The sequence below is a fragment of the Sebastes fasciatus genome, chromosome 3, assembly GCF_043250625.1.
Source record: "Sebastes fasciatus isolate fSebFas1 chromosome 3, fSebFas1.pri, whole genome shotgun sequence".
Taxonomy (NCBI): domain Eukaryota; kingdom Metazoa; phylum Chordata; class Actinopteri; order Perciformes; family Sebastidae; genus Sebastes; species Sebastes fasciatus.
The window spans coordinates 39,256,032-39,275,223 of NC_133797.1; the positions used below are offsets into that span (position 1 = coordinate 39,256,032).

At 38.1% G+C, this 19,192-nt stretch overlaps 1 protein-coding gene across 1 annotated transcript; it reads left to right on the forward strand.

Annotated features, from left to right (window-relative positions):
- The first annotated feature begins 2,029 nt into the window (after window positions 1-2,029).
- Window positions 2,030-18,730, forward strand: LOC141765064 (cytohesin-4-like). The gene is made up of 13 exons (XM_074630910.1): window positions 2,030-2,170; window positions 5,690-5,772; window positions 5,886-5,950; window positions 7,090-7,156; window positions 9,215-9,333; window positions 9,750-9,830; window positions 12,136-12,248; window positions 12,450-12,598; window positions 14,093-14,204; window positions 14,577-14,653; window positions 16,143-16,214; window positions 16,371-16,525; window positions 17,772-18,730. The coding sequence occupies exons 1-13, from the start codon at window positions 2,152-2,154 to the stop codon at window positions 17,851-17,853; spliced, it is 1,194 nt and encodes a 397-aa protein (XP_074487011.1). The 5' UTR covers window positions 2,030-2,151; the 3' UTR covers window positions 17,854-18,730.
- Window positions 18,731-19,192: the final 462 nt, after the last annotated feature.

The window sequence follows — 19,192 nt, forward strand, 5'->3', positions numbered from 1 at the left end:
GCCACTTTATGATAATCACATGCAGTTTGGGGCAAGTCATAGTCAAGTCCACACACTGACACACTGACAGCTGTTGTTGCCTGTTGGGCTGCAGTTTGCCATGTTATGATTTGAGCATATTTTTAATGGTAAATGCAGAACCTGTGAGGGTTTCTGGACAATATCTGTCATTGTTTTGTGTTGTTAATTGAATTCCAATAATAAATAAATACATACATTTGCACAATATTGATAAGAGTGTTAAATACTGAAAAAATAGTCGCCAACAATGCACATTCACATCTCCACTCATTCGTGGTGATCATACACTACAAATAACAATACCTGTGATATATCTTTCTCACCACTACATGGCACTACAGCGTCATTATTCTCATTAATTACCATGTCCAAAACTATGAGCATGAAGCAGCATGCAGGGAAATGCTTACGTTTTTAGGCAATTGCAGATCAACCATGATTAAATATCCTTTTCCAGTAGTTATTATGTCTTAAGATGACTTTACACCGTAGATGTTGTTGTCTTCCTAAATCCTTCTCTAAGAAGAAAATGTTCCATAACTTGTGTCCTCAACTTATTGTGATATTTCAAATATTCATTTTTTGTTGTCTTTATATTTTAGTTATTTAGCAGATGTTCCAGCTGATAAACACAAGTTTACAGTCAGGTAGTGTTTAGGATGACTTTAAAGGTAGAGTCAGTACACCACAAGAAGACAAGAGGAAAGGTGATGTAATCTTCAAAATAAAAGTGTCTGATTTGCATTTAAAAGAATATTAATTCATCTTTTATCATGTAACACCCACTGATATTTCTGGCAGAATCAACAGCGGTGTTAATAAGTCAGTGCTTCAGGTCTTACTTCACCACGTGATGAGATTCTTTCAAAACTCACTTCCTGGCCTGGACGCTGTTTTGCAACCGAGTTTCATCGTCCGGCCAAATTTCAAAACCCTCTCTCTGTCACCTCGACTCAAGAAATCTCAGGTTTATAAAATGTTCTGTTCAAAAAGCAAATTACGAACAGTTTTATTAAGGTTTTTTTTTTTTCCATGTTGGAACGCAGCCTCCTCTTTACTAGTATTCACTGTTGGATCTTAATTTGTTCTAATCTTATTGTCAGTCACAGGTCAACATAATACAATTTCAGTCTGTGTTATAGAGTACAAAGGACGGAACCTGCCAAAATAAAAAAAATTAATGAATAAATAAATAAAAGACACGATAAATAAATTAATATGTCATTAAATGCAGCTACAATAATATTAAAAATAAATGTAGCCATTAATTGATTGATAAAATGTGACATAAATTTATATTTATGTTTTAATTTGCTACTTTATTTATTTATCTTTTTATTAATTCCTTTATTTTTTTTCTTCTGTTAAATTTTCTCTTTAATTTATTTATGTATTTGTTTATTATTATTTTTTATTTATTTACTGATTTATTTATTTATTTGTTTTTGCATTTATTTTCTATTTATTTTTAAATGTGTGTGTTTATTTATGTATACGTTGAGTGACAGCCCCCTCATTTGCATAATGATGTAGAAATGCATAAAGAAATGTATAAAAAAAAAGAAAAAAGAATACAGAAATAAATTATTTTGGGGAAATAAATAAGGGGTGAAATGCAAAGGGAATATCGTGCACAAATAAATAAATACATAAATAAATACATACATTTAAAAATACATAAGAAATAAATACATAAATAAATAAAAAGGAAAATTAAACAGAAGAGTAAATAAATTAATTAATGACTACATTTATTTTTAATATTATTTTTGCTTCATTAAATTATATTTATTTATTTATTGAATCATTTATTTATTTATTTTTTATTTTGTCAGGTTCCGTCCTCCATAGTAAAGGTCTTACACCCATTCAAAATATTTTTTTAAAAGGACCATCTAACCTGTCTCGATTGCTTCTCTTCATGGACTAATCCATTCAGCAACAGTTTTATTTTGAAGGCCGTTCTACATTGTGATGGATGAGGAAGAGGTGGGGTTAAAACAGAACATGTACTTCATTCAAGTGTTACTGCACTATGTGCCCAGTAGTGTAGCATATCTTCATATCTCGACTTCACTGCATGTCACTGTTTTGGTATTTCCAATTTTAGATTTTCCTTCTTGGATATAAATGACTGATTGCCAAATGGGTAAGACCTGTTTTTCTCTCCTTCTCTCTTTTAATTGCTGGTTGTCATATTGTATATATTATATTATTTATATTTTATTTTAAATATCCTCATAAGACACAATTTTTGAATTTTATTTTCAAGTTGTGGTCTAAAAAAATATGTTATTTAATATATCAAGTTAAGGCATTGTTTTATGACATTATCAACTATATTATTGTCTTTTAAATGTATTCCTACATATGACAAGGGATTTAACTTTCATGTCAATGTTAATGTACTTTACTTTGTGGTCATCAACACACTGGTGTTCATGACATCAATTATAAACAACTTCCGTCTCCTCACACTGTCAGCTTTCTAGTTTACAAACAGCTGTACTATAGAAATACAGTAAAAGAAAATTAATATCAGTGTTTCTGGTGCAACCGATCCGTGAGAACAGGTGTTTTTTTTAATTTATTATAATATTATTGGTGCACAATTCTTTGTAATCATCACAATCTGCACACTGTGGCTGAACGATGCACAGCTGAAATAGGGAAGAAGCAGTCATACTCAGAACTCACAGCACTGCACACCGCTGATAATAATATAAAAACAGAAGTTGCTATCTTTATCTTAAATTATTATCTTTGGTTAGACATCTAAACTATCCACCTTTTAAAGTGGATATTTACTGTATGTCCACAAATATTATCTTTAAAGCCCAAATCTAAATTATGTAAATGAAGCGTTCGATGATGTGTTATTGCACAAGGTGTGTAAAGGAAGGGTGGGGATGTGGAAGTCCTGTGGTCAGATCACGAACACAGGAAGTGTTTTTTGTTAACTTTATACTCTACAAGGTTTGTTTCTCACTGAGGATGCACTCTTTTGCTTACATGTTGGTGTCTGTAACTGTGAAACTAATGCTATTCTCACTGAGGGAGACACCACAAAGCTCTCAGGGGTTTGTTAAATCTCTACGCTGATGAGAAAGACATTTATATTACTTCTGTTTTTGTCTTGTGGGAACCGCTCTCTGCTGCTTTCCTACACGCAACAGCTGCTGCTGACCATCCTCACTCAGAAGAAAGGTGTAAGAATGTCATTTGCAACCTTGCAAAATGTTCCTCAACTCCTTTGTTCCAGTAGGAACAAATGCAGCAACCAAATAAACCAACCACAAGGGTCTGACATTCTTATGAGTGATAGTTTTTAAGCCAATCAACAGAGACTCAATGGGGGTTAAGATATATACAATTAAAATGAGGGCTGCAAAGTTAACGCGACAATAACGCGTTTACGCAAATTTGCTTTAATGCCGCTAATTTCTGTAAACCCATTAACGCAAAGTTGGAGTTAAAGCTAGAGTGAAGATACTGGCATCATATGAAACTAGAAAACCTAATGTATCCATTGGCACCAACCATTTCATTAACCGTGGTTGGCCACCATTAACCCGTCTTGTGATTTTTAGACTAAATATTGGCAAGGAAAAAGTGGCATGGCCATTTTCAAAGGGGTCCTTTGACCTCTGACCTCAAGATATGTGAGTGAAAATGGGTCCTATGGGTACCCACGAGTCTACCGTGTTATGATTTGAGCGTATTTTTTATGCTGAATGCAGTACCTGTGAGAGTTTCTGGATAATATTTGTTAATGTTTTGTGTTGTTAATTGAATTCCAGTAATAAATATATTCATACATTTGCATAAAGCAGCATATTTGTCCACTCCCATGTTGATAAGAGTATTAAATACTTTACAAATCTCCCTTTAAGATACATTTTGAACAGACACAAAATGTGTGATACATTATTAATTGATCACAATGTGTTTAAATTAATTTGTGCGTTAGAAAGCAATGATGCTTTTACACAAGTACTGATGTCAGGTTTACAGAGAAGAGTCTAGATCTGGTCATGTGGTAACATCTTTTTTCGGCATTAGAGCCATATAGTATGCATCGTTGGGTGAAAGGTGGAATTCAGTAAGAAAAATCTGAATTTAGAAGGGAAAAATGTCCAAATTCAGTCAGAAAATCTGATAGAAAACACAGAATTATGACTTAACAACTTCCCTGACTTGTCACCGGATCATTCAATTTTCACAATATTCACATATATTCTGAGATTGGCACAGACGATGACGTCGTTGATGCCCTGACTGTTCCTCTTGTTCGACCATGACACTGACATTTGTGGGTTTGAGAGAAATGTCTCAACAACCAGTGGAAGGATTGTCATGACATTTATTTTGCCCCCCTCATGATAAATTGTAAAAACTTTTTTTTAATTGGTCACTCACATATGGCTGACTCATATGTTACTTAACTCTGATGTGGGAGTGAGGAGGTGAGATGGTGATTGGCAAAGAGGAAATATGACTAAAGGTTCCTCCCCAGAGCCTGTAAGCTGTGTCTGATTATGTATCGTGGAATATGTATCGCACACATGGTTATATTTGTGGAGACTGATATCTTTCATGAGAAAGCCACAAACGTATCACATATGTTCCAGATAAACCTCTCTTCCTTGTGCTGTGGTTAGATTTAAATATGCAGTACATTATTCAAATTAAACAAAACAACGTGAAACTACTTTTAAAACTAAAGAAACAAGGTCATTACTACTTCATCGTCTATTCCAGGGGGTCAGTAACTTGCAGCTCCGGAGCCAAATGCGGCTCTTTAGCCCCTCTCCAGTGGCTCCCTGTGGATTTTTTAAGAAAATTTGTTGAAATGAATAACTGTTTATTTGTTAATATTTTCATCTTTATTTATCATTGTTGTAGGTTTATGGTACAAAGGTACGACGGAGTATTATGTGCCACATTGAGGAAAAAAAATAAATCTGAGATTTCGAGAATAAGGTCATAATATTATGATAATAAAGTCATATTAGTTTATATATATATATAGTAATTTTTCGTGTTATTTTCTTTTTTTCTCTTAAAGTATGACTTTATTCTCGTAATATTACGACTTTTTTTCTCGTAAAGTTATGACTTTATTCTCGTTATATTAAGATTTTGTTTCTTGTAAAGTTATGACTTTATTCTCGTAATATTCAAACTTTTTTCTCGTAATATTCAGACTTTTTTCTTGTAAAGTTATGACTTTATTCTAGAAATCTCAGATTTGTTTTTCCCTCAATGTGACCCTAATACACCGTTGTACATTTGCACTTTGTTCCTCACTGCATTAGACTTATATACTATATACTTAGACTATAAGCTGTGTTACCTTCATCACAATGCTCAAATGTTTTGCGGCTCCAGACAGATTTTTTTTGCCTAAAATGGCTCTTTTGATAGTAAAGGTTGCTGACCCCTGGCCTATCCAAATGACAGAGCTCGCGTCTTCCTGGTTAAATCCACTGACATCTAAAAGGAAGCCTGCATTGGATGATTAAACCATCAAAGTAGATTATGTCATTATTTTAACTGAGTATCCGGATGTGATGAAAGTTGCCTGGGCTGATCGTTGTGATGATGTGAAGAACGTAATCTGAATTCCTGCGAATCTTGTTTGACGTTTTTGTTCCAATTTTCGCAGTTTCCTCAGATTTTACAGCAGATGAGAAGATGGAGATCGAGGGCATTAAGAAATATAAGAAAGACCTTCTGGATGATATCCAGGTACACAACCACACACTTTGTCAAACAAAATTGAATTTATGATCATCACTGACTTGTCCTGCTCTTAATATTGAGAAAACAAATATAAAAGACTTTCCTTTCATTCTGTGCAGAAGTTAAAGATGGAGATAGACAACATCATGGCGGGTGTTCTCAGCTTTGAGTCTGCAGAGGAAAAGTAAGTTTTACTCTGGGAAAATCCCCACACCTACCGTTCTTTTGACACAACTCCCACTTAATGCTCCAACATCTTTTTTCAATGCCATGCATAACTCAGTTTCACAGTTGCTTTTCAACAACTTTCACCCACCTCTGGGTTATCTTGTTCCCGATGTACTCACTCAGAGGATTTTAAAGAAATAGTTCAAGAACAAAAACTTCAAAATAGTATTTGTTCTATCAATCCCTTTGAAATGGGCACTGGAACATTCAGGAACAAAAGGTGTTCTCTATAGTGAACCTAACTGAACTCTCCATCCAGTAAAGTAAATCTCAAATTTGTCAACAATCCCACAAATCAAAGTGCCTTTCTCGTGATACCTAATAGTCCATTAGTTTACAGTACATTCAAGATTAATGTCTATTGTTGTGTCTGAACATCCTGATGCAAAAGGAAATACAGTCTCACACATATTCCACTTACACTTTATGTGTCGATTAAACAAACGAGGAGCTCGGTTGCCAGGAGATACTGTATGTGTTGATTGTTGATGTTTTTGCATTCAGTCAGAGTGTTGTGAGGTGTCAAGTGATGCAACGGGTATAACAAGAGAAAAAGGCCACTAAGGGTGGATGGGTTTGCTGGTGGTTGTGTATTTATTTTTATTAATTTGAAATGTATTTATTTATTTTTTTACTAATTTATTCATGCATTCATTTTTGCAATTATTTATATATATATATATATATATATATGTTTATATACTATCTATCTATCTATCTATCTATCTATATATCTATATATATATATAAATATATATATATATATATATAATTTAATTTAATTTTTTATTTTTTTAGGTAATATTTTTCCTTTTAAATGAAGACATACGATGGAGATAAAATGAACTGTCAGTGAGAAATACATTGTTTGGCCAAGGCTAGTGGTACAGAGAATGAATAACTATGAATAACTAGATAACCAAATAAATACTTAGCGTCGCTACTAATGATGATGCTACGTGACGCACAATATTATAATTAAAGTTAAGAATAATCTGAAGAGAGAATTCTGCTTCTGAATGTCTGCATGATATAATATAATGTATACTTAGAATTAGTTATTAATACTATTGAATTGTTTTGATTTTTCTGCAGCAAGACCATGGAGAAGAGCAAACAGTTCTCAAATGGGAAGAAGAAATTCAACATGGACCCCAAAAAGGTGAGCTCAGAAGAGTCAAAAGAGACAAAAGTCAACACACAGTGAACAGGTTTTTGCTGAAATATCCTGATTAGCATAATGCTTGGTGAGAAATTACTTGTTGCTATTCTTGAAAGGTTTAAAAAAAAAAAAAACCTCGTCCATATCACCGTGTGTTTCTGAGCTTTATCAACCTTCAGCTCTTTTCGATGTGTGGACTTCCTCTCATTTAACCACACTGAAGCTGCTGTGAGTCTGCGAACCTTCGCTGATGCAGGTCCACACAGCACAGTTTCTGTGGTTTCAGTGGCATGTCAAGCTTGTTGCTGTTGTGAACGCAAATGTTTGCAACAACAAATACAAAGTAAAAGCATTTCCATTTTTCTGCTTACTGGAATAAGTCTATTCTGAACAGCAGTTGGTATTTGAGCTTACCGGAACTGTAGACGAACTTTAGAGGTTAACTTTAGGCCCTTTTTGTATTTTGTTTATACATTCTTGTGTTGACCGTAAGACTTTACATAAAGTTTAGATTCCTAGATCAAGATAACAGGGAAATAATGCGCTTTCTAACCTCTATGAACAGCCGATTAGACTCAGGCTATTAAATAGGTGTTATCAGTCGCTATAAGCCCCATAGATGTGGGTCAATAAGGGCCTACTACACTCACTAGTAGGTTTTATCATCTATTCACATGGTAGATCACCGAAAGAAGGTATAAAAGAACACGACAGCGACCTCTTGACTGTATAATTATGACAGGAGCAGAAGCAGAAGTCAGGTACTGTAGTATAGACATTGTGAAACTCCATAAGAGGTGGGTCAGGGACAATGGATGGGACACAAAACACAAGGTTTTCACTCAGGAGACTGGATTTTGCATTCCGTGCAAAATCAACAATGTGTAGTTGTCTTTGTGTTTGTAGTTATTTTAATGCAAAACACAATGTTTTTCTTTAAACTTTACTAAGTGTCTATTTTTGCCTAAACCTAAAAAAACCTTTTTGTTTGTGTTCAAAACTGATTTTTCATTCAGGAGATTGAAATTTGCATCCTGTGTGAAACCAACAATATGTAGTTGTCTTTGTGTTTGTAATTACTGTAATTTAACCCAAAACACAATGTTTTTCCCTAAACCTAAAGATGTTGTAGTTTTATTGCCTAAACCTAAAGAAGTTGTAGTTTTGTTGCCTAAACCTAAAGAAGTTATATATTTTTTTGCCTAGACCTAAAAAAGTTGTAGTTTTGTTGCCTAAACCTAAAGAAGTCTTTTTGTTTGTGTTCAAAAAGTGACATTTCATTCAGTTTTACAACATGTTAGAACGTATTGTTTTTAAGTTTCACTTTTACAACGTAGTAGGCGTAGTAGGCCCCTAACGACCCACATCTATGGTGCTTATAGCGACTGATAACGCTTATTTAATGGCCTGACAACAGTCGAATCAGGTGCTATGAAAGGGTGATATGGATAGGAGATGGTAAAAAGTTTTTTTTTAGCAAATTACATATTTCTGCGCTCTGTATGGATTGTTTTTTTTTTATTTTCCGTTCAATAATTTGGGTCCCTCAATTTTAGGAAAGAATCATAACCTCATAGACCATGAAAAAAGAAAAAGCTATTTTAGTAACTCTCACTTCTTTATTGCTGAAAATGTGTTATTTCTGCATTTATCAGCATCGGCAAAATGCTGCATTAGATGCTGCTACTTTTAGAAATCCTTTGTGGGGGGGTTATTTCCATATAGCAATATATATTTTGAATCATCCTTTTCCTCTCCAAACCCTATGATGGAGGAGAAAGAGGAAGAGAAATTAGTTTTAAGGAATTGGGATTACAGAAGCTGCTCGCTCGCTCGGTTTTACCAAACGGAGATGAGATCATTGTGAAACTTAACACATTTAAACACCAGCACAGTGGGCAGTATGTGTGAGTGTGGGTTTAAAGCACTATGTCATGAACTAAAAATACATGTGCAAGTTAAGCCATAGATGCAATAAAGCAAATCTTAAACAGTAAATAATGTGTAAATGTAGAGCTCCAGTAAAATATATTCTACTTTCTGTGTGTTTGCGTGCAGGGCATGAAATACATGGTGGAGAATAAGCTGCTGGATGGAAGTGCTCAAACCATCGCTGAGTTCCTCTACAAGGAGGAGGGACTCAACAAGACAGCCATTGGAGAATTTCTTGGAGAAAGGTGAGGAGGAGGAGGAGGAGGAGGAGGAGGAGGGAAGACAAAGGGGTGAAGAAATGATGAGGATAATTAGGACAATAGCTAAGAGCAAGTAGGAAGAAAGGAAAAGGGATGAGGAAGAGAGTGAGGATTTGAGACAGAGGAAGAGATTGATGATGGAAAGGAGGAAAAGCAAAAAATGAATAAGGGAGACATGAAGAAAGAAAGGTGGAGGAAGGTAGGAGGAAGATAAAAAAAGGGGAATCTTGGAAGGAAAAATGAGGGAAAGAAAAAAGGGGAGGATAACAGGTAACACGTAATAGCAGCAGGAGGAGGAGAGAGAGAGATTTAAGGGCAGGTTCTAACAGAGAAAGTGAATACCTTCCTCTGGTTTCATGTGTCTCTCTCCACTACCCCCCCAACCCCCATCTGTCCCACAGGGAGGAGCTCCACCTCCAGACCCTGAAGGCCTTCGTGGAGCTGCACGAGTTCTCCGACCTCAACCTGGTCCAGGCCCTCAGGTAAGCTCCCTCTATCTTCACTCCTGTCTCGTCTACGCATCGTCATTACCATCATTAACAGAATGAACAGAAACACGGGCATGTATAGCTCTTATCAAGACTCACTTACAATAAGAGAATAAGTTTACTAACTTAAAGGGTTAAGGTGTTTATATGTGTGAAAGATAGGAAAAGAGGGAATAAGAAAAAAGTATTGATTGATAATAGCTTGAAAAATAGAATGAATAATAATATGCTGTAATGACCCGTATCAAACATAGTGGAATATTAGTGTGCATGTAAATGTAGTCATTGATTTTTTATTTTTTTGGTGTTTCAGAACTTTTCTGTGATTTGGTATCATTGTATTTCTTTTTTTTTTTTATGGCGCCACTTTTCTGTTGCAAACACAAGCAAAATCAAGAAAAGATCACATTCATGAATAACTTAAAAATCTTCACATAATCTCTGAAATGTAATTATCAAACCAGCTATTTTTACAGCTGTTAACACAACATAATGACCTAATCCAGATTCGGTGGAAAGTAACACTCTGCTATCTGCGTCAGTCAGTTAGATGTCATGTTTTTATCGGAAGTGAGCAGTTGGAGGAAATGCATTCAGATCTTCTTCTTAGATAAAAATGACCAATACAACAGTGTTAAAATACTCCATTACAAGTAAAAGGTCCTGTTTACAAAAAAAGACAAGGGACACTCCACCGCTATTTTACACAGAAGTTTACTTGTCGTGAGGAGTACTACTCAGCCTGGGAAAACAGTTGTTTGATGTTGTTTGTGGCTTCGCCAGGTCTGAGAAAATGATCCTGATGATGTCATAGTGACGTTATCAGAGTTATCTCGGCCATGGATTGGTGGCTACAAACAGAAAGCCTGCAGCACAAACTGTGGGGTGTGGAGCTTGAAACATGCAGGGCATGACGAGTCCAATGAAAAGCGAGCATTGTTAGCATTTAGCTCAAAAGCACCACTGTGCCGAGGTACAGCCCCACAGAGCAACTAGCATGGCTGTAGACTCTAATGGTACGTGTCCACAGGATCCGTCCTTTCCAAGCTTCCCTTTCATTGTCTCTGTAAGCAGCTGTGCAATGCATTCTGGTAGCGCGGCGGCGCGATTTGAGAGACGGCGCGTCATGTTGCCAGAAACTCCAGAGAAACTTTTAAACTAGCCGTTGTGAATCTAAAATAAAGGCAGATTCAGCAACTGCATGGCTTATTTCCCTCATAAAATGTTTTCAGAAACACATTTCGGTGAACTGTTTTCGTAATATAAGAGAAAGAAAAGTTTCCAAACGAGCTGCCAGCAGCAGCGTCCAATCAGGTGCCTCATGCCTAGTGTCTAGTGGCAGCCAATCAAGAGTGGGAAGTGAGGCGATCCCTCATGTCCAAAAACGCTCCTGTGGACACGTACCATTTGACTTGCTAATCAGTCTCTTGCAAGTCCTCCAACTTTATGGAAGTGCAATACTGAATAGTTCTTGCTGGGCTGCCCATTTGAGGAAAAAGTACAGTAGTATTTTAATTTTCATCATTTTCAAGAGTAGTTTCTTTATTAGCTGATCATATGTTCTGTATGTCATTTGCAGAGTAACTAGTAGCTTAACTGTCAAATCAATATAGTGAAATAAAGACTACAATCTCTAAATGTAGTGAAGTAGAAGGAGGTCGCAGTACAGCAGCTTGGTCAGTGGCCCTACGTGCCAGACTCTGACGCTCCACGTAACCCCCCTAGCATCAGGTTCGCAAGTGAAGGGCTGCCTCTGTTGGCCGTAGTAATTATGACGGAGGTAAAGGAGGAAGTCAGGTGGCGGCAAGAAAGTCCGCGTAGGAAGCCAGGATGGATTGACGGGCCAAACAAACACAAGACTTTCACCCAGGAGATGCACCGTGTGAAACTAAATTGAAATTACGTACATAACTTAAGTTACATAACAAACAAGTAGTTTTGTTTGAATTCACGTGTTGAAGTCTATCGAACTACCCTACGCTAAAGAAATGTAGGCGTTAAAAAGTGACGCCAAGGGGTCGGGAGTGACAATGTGATGAGCTGTAAATACAAGTTAAGTACATGTATTATAAAATTGTTATCTAATATGGGAAATAAATGACAATACGTCTGAGTAAATGTAAAAAGCATCATCACATAAAGTCACACTAAAACTGCAACTGCTGCAAACCCAGACACACTCTCCAGATGTGGGGTGCATCTGGAGTTCACATGCTGGTCAACCCATATAGATAAACATGTAGCCTACAGTATAATGTTACAGACAGAGGTTGATGTTGTTGTGGTGTGTATGTGACAGACAGTTCCTGTGGAGTTTCCGTCTGCCTGGTGAAGCCCAGAAGATCGACCGCATGATGGAGGCCTTCGCCACGCGCTACTGTGACTGTAACACTCATGTCTTCCAGTCAACTGGTGAGCTTCAAATATACATCTGTCCACTTCCTGTCTGGACTGTGTGGGGTGGGGGGGAGGGGGGGTGTAAATGATCAAATCACCTCTCTTTCTCTTTTTCCATCGCCTCTTTTTCTTTCCAGATCTGTCTCTTCTTCACTGACTTTGTATTTATGCTGTCTCTTATTCTATGTGTGTGTGCATCTTCCTCTGTATCACCAGACACGTGCTACATCCTGTCATTTGCCATCATCATGCTCAACACCAGCCTCCACAACCCCAACGTGAAGGACAAGACCACTCTGGAGCGTTTCATCTCCATGAACAGAGGCATCAACAACGGAGAGGATCTACCTAATGACCTGCTCGGGGTGAGAACCGCTGGCCATCTATTTGTTTTTCAAGGTCCACTGTGTTTTAAAGGATAGGTCCACCATTCTTTCTGTCTCAAACAAAAGTCAGGTGAACACATGTCAACCCAGTCACCAGGAAAAATGTTGGCATTACGTTTCTGCAAACCACGAGATACGTTGAATGTTGACGTTTCGGAACCAAAAATATATTTCGTTTCAGCCTCGTATAACGCCTGCAGAAATGCATAATGCCACGTGGTTAATGTTGTGAAACGATTGGATAGGTTTAGGCAATAAAACAGACTTTCATTACAAGCGTAAAGAAATATAATCTGCGAGAATTCTTCGTAATTTACATGATTTTTAGGAGACAGAGCTGCAACGTATCAACGTATATTAACAACGTATATTAACAACGTATCGTAACAACGTAGCGAAACAACGTAGCGAAACAATGTAGCGAAACAACGTAGCGTAACAACGTAACGTAACAACGTAACTTAACAACGTAACTTAACAACGTAACAACGTAGCGTAACAGCGTGGCTACCGTAAAAAAATAACAAACGCCCGTAGCAAACTTTCTTATGTAACGTTACGTAACAAGCGTAAAGTCAACGTTTACTTCTGGTTTCACGCGGGACAGCGGTCTCCTGGGTGAAAGTCCTGTGTTTGTTTGACCCACCCATCCCTTAGTGAACTTTCTTGCTTGTTATACTCATTATTTTACCACTTAACTTTCAATAACGGTCGATATACTACGTCACTTGCTCTTACTGAATGCAAAAACGTCGACATTCAACGTGTCCGTGGTTTGCAGAAACGTACAATGCCAACATTTTTTTCTTGCCGATGATCTACATTGAAACAGGGTCTGTAATCGTTCCTCCTGTTCAAACTGTCCATTAAGGGAATCTCTTACCAAGGAGTAGAATACAAAAAGACATGCCATACATATTTGTGCCATCTTTGTGGGATGTCAGAAAATGAAAATGAAATGAATGTAAAACCATGCGGTACTTTCTCTGCTGAAAAAAATAATTCCACTATCTCACAATCACCACATCACCTGGAACAGAAACTCACACACAAAACCACATTCAGGTTGTTCTCAGGTTGCCCAGTTTCCAAGTCAGTCATAGCTGATGTTGGCATGCAGGAGGTGCTGGCATTTAGTCCCAGACAGTGGGCTGGTGTTAGATTAAATATGTGTGAACACTCCCATGTCTGTCACTCAAAACTGAAACACACAGACATGTTTGTGCTTTGGTGTCTCAGTTTGAGTGAATAGATTTCATACATAAATGTTGACTGTAGTGTTTTACCTGGAGACAACTTGTAACCCCTATTGTTTCGACCTATTTAGATTTCTGCATCTAATTTTTGCATTTAATTTCCTCTGATTGGTTTTCAGGCTTTAGCTCACAATTTTTGTTCAACGAATGATACAAGACATTAAATTGTTGCAATTGTTTTTTTGTTTTTGTTTCTATTCAACTCCATTCTACTCAGAAACTGTACGAGAGCATTCACAATGAGCCTTTCAAAATCCCAGAGGATGACGGGAATGATCTGACTCACACCTTCTTCAACCCTGACAGAGAAGGCTGGCTTCTCAAACTTGGTAAAATACCTCTCCAAAAATAGTCTGTTTGTACGAATAATTGTGAATAATTTGGATTGTTTTTAAACTCCAGATGTTTTAAACCAAATGTATGTGTGCTCTGTGCTGCTGGGCTACATTATATCTATATCTAAGCTGCTACATAAGACTAAAAACGGGAAAGTACAGAGGAAGCAGTCAGAAAATGACCCAATAATGTGCATAACCTCATAACCTCGGTTGCATGCACGCCACGCAAACCACATACAGTACCTTCAGTGTAAGGTTATGCAGAACTTCACACAGATGACCTCGGCAGGCTTAAAGTTGCACAAACTCTGACAGCACAGCAAATATAAAGATCTTTATTTTTATTCTTTCTCTATATTTCAGGAGGTCGGGTTAAGACGTGGAAGAGGCGATGGTTCATCCTGACTGACAACTGCCTCTACTACTTTGAGTTCACAACCGTAAGGCTCCTACACTGCTCCTTTTAAGACGCTCTGGCGTACAACCAGATACAGACTGTCCTTAATAGAAAAGACAACAGCATAAGTCATTTATTCAAACACTTAAAATGTATGCATTTCTAAATTCGTCTTTAATTCAGTTGTGTAATACAAAACCTCTTAGAGAGGAGGTCATGGTGTACAGTATGGTAGGGCTTACACAGCGTGCAACTTCACAACGTATCCTCATACAACGGTTCATCTTAGTTATTCCTCATTTTTCGTGCATTTCCCAACGAAGGTCCAGCAACACGTGTCAATTTCCACACGTTACATGCATACAGTCTTTTCAAACTAAACTTCTATCTTCACAGGATTTAGGAGGATCTATTGGCAGAAAACTATGTTTTCATTAGTATATAATCACCTGAAACCAAGAGTGGTTGTGTTTTCGTTAGCTTAGAATGAGCCGTTTAGGAAGCAGGTTCTCTTCACGGAGTTCTCCATGTTGCTCACACCAAACTCTGGCTCTAGAGAGAGACTTTCACATTCTTTACGTTACCTGAAGGCCACCTTAGTTCTCCGACACACTTTTGAAACTGCGGTAACGTGAGTCGCAGAGTGCTAAACCGTGGTACCGCCAGCTGCCGCCTGACTTCCCTTGCTCCTAAAGTAGTGTTATTATGGTAGGATGGCCTCGGAGCGAGGCGAACAGCGTTACCACAGTTTAACACTCGGCAGCTCGTCTTCCGCAGTCTCGGAAAGGGTGGAGTGAGAAGGAACTCAGTTGGTTGGTTCAGTCTGCAACCACACCACTAGATGCCACCAAATCCTTTACACTGTCCCTTTAAGTATGGAAGATACGTGACAAATAAATCAACATTGAATTCTGGTTTCACACGGGACACTAACAGCGGTCTGCTGGCTGACAGTCTGTATTTTTTGACCCACCCATCCACCTTGACCTCCTCCCTACACGGTTGTTTGCCGCTCTTTATACTTCCTGGTTCACGATTATGTGGACTAAATATGCATTGATTTTGTAGGATGTACACGAATTACAGTGCATTACTTTTTGTAGATATAGCTACGAACAGTGTATGAGAACAGCCTGAACTTCAACAACATAGACGTTGGTTGCTTTTAATATTGACGGCAACCCTTTAACCTTTAGCAAAAAGTTCTGATCAGCTTTTTTCAAGTTGTTTTTTGGGTCGTATTAGAAGGCCTTTGTTGGCCAGATGACACAGCCACAATACAACTTTTTTCATCTTAAAGGTCGATAACTACACTTCAGAGTCAAACGTTTTTCGTTATCAGTATAGAATTCACTTTGTTTCAGCTGTTACTATCAAAATGTGCCTTTAGTGTTACAAGTTGTCACAATATGTGATGCTCTACCTCTTCTGCTTCCCTTCTTCTTGTGACGCCAGTGACATTTTTACTCTTCCGTCTCACCCTCCTGATACATCGCCTGACTCACTCCATCTTTTTTATAATCTGTCTGCAGGATAAAGAGCCCCGAGGCATCATCCCTCTAGAGAACCTTTGTGTGAGAGAAGTGCCGTATCCTCGCAAACCGGTGAGATATCGTGTTTTCTTTCAACTCTGACATGTTTACGAGCTTATTATTGTATTGTATTGAATCGGGGGGCGGCTCTGTTGTGAATGTTGTGAACCCTCGAGTTTGGTCAATAGATTTAAAGATTGATTGTCGCATATTTCTGGTGTCGTCTAGTACTGTCTGGAGCTGTACAACCCCAACAAACGAGGGCAGAAGATCAAAGCGTGTAAAACCGAGACGGACGGCAGAGTGGTGGAGGGGAAGCACCAGTCCTACACCATCTGTGCTGCCGGCGCGGAGGAGAGAGACTCCTGGATCGAGGCCATCAGGTCAGACCACACACACACACACACACACACACACACACACACACACACACACACACACACACACACACACACACACAGACATACCTGATTTTGCTTACATCCACAGAAAAAGCAACGTACTTAACCAAACAAGTCAGAATACATTATGTAACAATTAGGACTGTCAAAGTTAAGACGCGATAATAAGACGTTTACGCAAATTAGTTTTAACAATAATTTCTTTCACGCATTAATGCAACCTGTGATTTTTACCTCATAGTGTGTTCAGTTTTAAAGCTAGAGTCGCATCATATGAAACCAGAAAACCTAAGGTAAACATTGGTATCAACCATGTCATACTAGCTTGTCGCAATGGAGGATAATAACGCTACAAACCTATGCTAAATTTTGGCAAATGAGAGCATTGCAGAGCGGCAGCCGTGAGCTAGCCAGTGGGGCGCGAGCAAATGCACGAACATGTACTAAATGCATGTGCTGCAGGCCCGGCCCCTACATTTTGTTCTAGTGGTGAAGACCGTTTACTAAGTAGCTAGGTTTCTTTCCTAAACATTTATACATCTAACCTTAAAGCAGCAGAGGGTAGAAATGGAGCAAGTATGATTAAAAAAAGTTATTTTCATAAAACGGTCACTATATCCTGACAGTAGTGCATGAGACAGGTAATCTGAAAAAAATCATGTGTCCTCCGGTGCTCCTAACGGCATCTGCAAGATTTCACAGACCGGAGGAAAACAACCAATCAGAGCTGATCTGGAGTCTGCCGTCCAGACAGAGAGACGGCTGTCAATCACTCGTGAACTCCGACCAAATAGTCAAACTAGGCAGCGCTGATCAAATATGAATCAATATTCTGTTACTGTAATGGCTATTTCTCGCCTCAAAGATTTTCAAAGCCTGAAAACAGAGCCATGAGGAGGTGCAGAAGTCTAGCTTTCTCTCAGAACACTTATTACAATATGCTGAAAGGTTATTATGGATTTTTTTGCCCAATGATGCCAAAAATATATACACTGCCTACTGCCACTTTAAAGAGCACTTTTCCTCTAGATCGACCTACATTTTGCCTCACAATGCAGAAGAGTCCTCACTATGCTGGTTTAAAACTGAAATTGGTCCTCAAGAAGACAGCATTACAAGCCCACACACACACACACACACACACACACACACACACACACACACACACACACAACTAATGTAGCTGCATAAGCCTTTCTATAATGACGCTCATCTCTACTTCATTCAGGGCGAGCATCACCAAGGATCCATTCTACGACTTGGTCTCAGTCCGTAAGAAGAAGGTCATAAACCAAGCTCCCCAGGACTGAGCGGTCCAGCACCCCCCATGGACATTTATAATACTGCAACACAGTGGGATCCTTTCCCTCCTCCTCCTTTAAGTTGTATTAAACACCCCTCAACACAACTGAGCGAGGACCATGGAGGCTACACACTGACGGAGGTCGTTTAGGCTAAAAGAGAGACTTCTCTTTCCACTTCTCTTTTTTACAGACCGAGCTGAACAGTGTCAAAGGTGAAAACGGTGACTCATTTCACCGTCAGCGCAACAAGCCACAAACAATTTTGTCATAATGTCTTCCGCAATGAGAAGCTGATTTTCGGTCGATGTCGGTCTGCTCCAGAACACTTTGTTTCTCGGATCGGGATGACAAATGAAGCACGTGATGTCCCAGCAGATCTACTGAATGCATGCTATAAAAAAGGGAAGAAGTGTCTCAGCTTCCTACCAGTCCTCATGAGGCTCAAAACTGCACGGACATTTAAAGTACACAGCTTTTACTTCTGTCCAGTGGATCATTACTTCTACACATCATACAGCTATACTGTTCCGGTTAGGAGTCATTTGAGGACCGTTGGACATGCTTCCTTTTGTAAATACAGATATATTTTCAAGCATTTAGTAATTCTTTTTTTTACCTTGTAAAGTTTCTATACTTTATAGAGTGACATATAGAATTTCCCTTAACATGCAGAACACTTGTTCTAATCAGAACAAGTCTGCAATATTTCACTTACCTTTATAGCACAGTGCAATAAGTGCAATATGCATTCTGTCTACCTTGATTTTATTGCTACGTGCACACTGTAATATATGAAAAAAGAAACCTTTTAATTGTACCTTATATTGTGTGTCAGTTTATTTTCTTGTGAATTATTTAATAAAAAAGGATTCAATTGCTTGTTGACATGTGAGACTGGATCCTGTTTTTGCTTTAAGGAGCAGCTGTGTTACCGGGTGAACGCTCTCTGAAACCATCAGACCACACCTCGCTTTCTCATACTTATGGTCTCTGTGTGTGTGTGTGTGTGTGTGTGTGTGTGTGTGTGTGTGTGTGTGCGTGCGTGTGTGTGTGTGTTTATATGCACAGCTCACATCCTTGCATGTGTTTCCTGAAGGGTGAAGCACCTAAACCACCTTTGCTATTAGTGCAATATCATAAACAGGCTAATTTTATCCATTTTATCGCACTAACACAAGTCATGTTCAGCTTCCTCTTCCTCCTTCTTCTTCAACGCCTTGTTTTTCACGTTGTATTGAAAACCATGTGACAGTTAAAACCGGGATGAACTTGGTTGAAAAGGTAAACATTTTTTAGAAATGAAGTTTATACATGTCATCATTGTGTCAACTGCATTGAATGATTA

What these genes read in the sequence shown, in the direction of transcription:
- LOC141765064 (XM_074630910.1), top strand. An exon ending in TCAACATGGACCCCAAAAAG is followed by an intron (nt 7,157 to 9,214) that starts GTGAGCTCAGAA and finishes GTTTGCGTGCAG; the next exon opens with GGCATGAAATACATGGTGGA. An exon ending in TACCTAATGACCTGCTCGGG is followed by an intron (nt 12,599 to 14,092) that starts GTGAGAACCGCT and finishes CATTCTACTCAG; the next exon opens with AAACTGTACGAGAGCATTCA.